The 2,013-nt window shown below is 39.3% G+C and overlaps 1 protein-coding gene across 1 annotated transcript; it reads right to left on the reverse strand.

Moving 5' to 3' along the window:
• Positions 1-465: 465 nt before the first annotated feature.
• On the reverse strand, positions 466-1,671 carry LOC136276380 (300 kDa antigen AG231-like). Its single transcript, XM_066088272.1, has 3 exons — positions 1,542-1,671; positions 1,137-1,444; positions 466-510 (listed from the first exon to the last, which is right to left on the reverse strand). The coding sequence occupies exons 1-3, from the start codon at positions 1,669-1,671 to the stop codon at positions 466-468; spliced, it is 483 nt and encodes a 160-aa protein (XP_065944344.1).
• Positions 1,672-2,013: the final 342 nt, after the last annotated feature.

Here is a 2,013-nt window from a genome sequence, read left to right on the forward strand (position 1 = left end):
ACCGATATTAGCATTTCAGAAATAACAGAAAATCGCATTCACTATTCTAATGAATGTCGAAACAAAATTTTCAAGGAAGCAGAGGATAACATCAAACAAGCCCAAGAAAAGCAGAAGACCAATTATGACAAAAGTCATAATATATCGTAATTCGACACACCTTCAAGATTCATGACAAAATTCTTCTGCAGAACCTGCAACGGAAAACAAAAAAAGGGCACAAGGAGGAGGAGAAATGGTTAGGTCCATACACCATCACCAAAATCAATGCATCGGAGATATTTACAATGATCTCATCCACAGGCAAACAAATAAAACGCCATGGTTCACAGCTCAAGCCTTACATTTCAGCTGATGGATTTGAGACCCATGAGAGCAGTCCACCCTTACATACAGCACAAACAGTTCCTTCCTTTTCACATGGTCCAACACCTGACACCCACGAAAACTGCGAAGCACAGACAGTTAACACAGCACCTGATGTTTCTTCTTTTTCACAGGGTCTAACACCTGAAATCCATGAAAACTACAGCAGATCAACTCAATTAACTGTTTCATCTTGTTTGCAGGGTTCGGCCAAGCACATCTTGAATGAAATTGCTAATGACGCTGGCCATCATGTCATCATAGGAGACATGCACCAAGGAGAACATCCATTGACTAATGATCTAGCTGCTGGATCACAGTGTAGTTCAATGTCTTACACTTCTATCCTATATGCTTCTTCAACTAACATTTGTTCTTGGTCTACAGATGATATCAACCATGTTAAGATTCAAGGGCATATCATACACACTAATCAATTAAATTTTTTACACAGGAATGTCCCAGATTTAGATCATCGCCTTGCTATTGATGAATTACCAAAAGAGCCAACCATCTTCATTGCCAATACTCCTGTTTTCTTTCAGGTTAATATGTTAACCCCAACTTTTTTCATATTTCAGAATTTTCAGAGTGAGCTAACAAGAATTTTGCATCAGAATGATAACATAGATGGGTTTCTGGTCAGATTTCGTGACTACACCACAGCCATCATATTCACCAGTTGCTACACCATCAACAGTGATCCCTAGCCAGCTTGTCACCACTCAATCTTTCGTCTTCAATTTACCTATTCAATTCTCTGCTCTTACTTCTTCAACTGTCACCGTCCCTTCATCTGAACGCACTTCTCCAACAGTCACTGTCTCTTCATCTGAACGCTCTTCTTCAACTGTCACCATCCCTTCATCTGAAAGCACTTCTTCAGCAGTCACCATCCCTTCGTCTGAAAGCACTTCTTTAGCAGTCACTGTCTCTTCATCTGAACGCTCTTCTTCAACTGTCACCACCCCTTCATCTGAACGCACTTCTTCGGCAGTCACCGTCCATTCATCTAAACACACTTCTTCAGCAGTCACTGTCTCTTCATATGAACGCACTTCTTCAGCAAACACTGTCCCTTCATCAGAACGTACTTCTTCAGCAGTCACTGTGTCTTCATCTAAACGCACTTCTTCAGCAGTCACTCTCCCTTCATCTGAATGCTCTTCTTCTACGTACAGTCACTGCCCCTTCTTCTGCTCTTACTTCCTCAACAGTCACTGTTTCTTTGTCTGAACGCACTTCTTTAACAGTAACTGTTCCTCTGTCTGTATCCAATGATTTGACAACTAAACAATCACCCATATCTCAAGAAAAGTCAGAACGAGTTGCAATACTGGGAAGTAATCATATTTCTGAATTTGAGAATAATCTATCACTAGGCTTAATTAAGCTAAATCTACCATGCAATTTTATCCTCAAATGTTTTAGTCAAAAAAGGGCAACTACAAAATCATTAATGCAAAGTCCATGTTTTGAAGAAGCCGCTAAATTCTGTCCCACAAAAGTATTCTTACAAGTAGGAGATAATGATTATTAACATGACAAGTGCAGTAGCTGAGGTTGTGTCAGGAATATGAGAAATTGTTAAAAAATTATTTAAAAAAATATCAAGTATCAAGTCGGTTAAAAAAATTGTCATTGGTA

This window comes from Magallana gigas, chromosome 6, assembly GCF_963853765.1.
Source record: "Magallana gigas chromosome 6, xbMagGiga1.1, whole genome shotgun sequence".
NCBI lineage: Eukaryota > Metazoa > Mollusca > Bivalvia > Ostreida > Ostreidae > Magallana > Magallana gigas.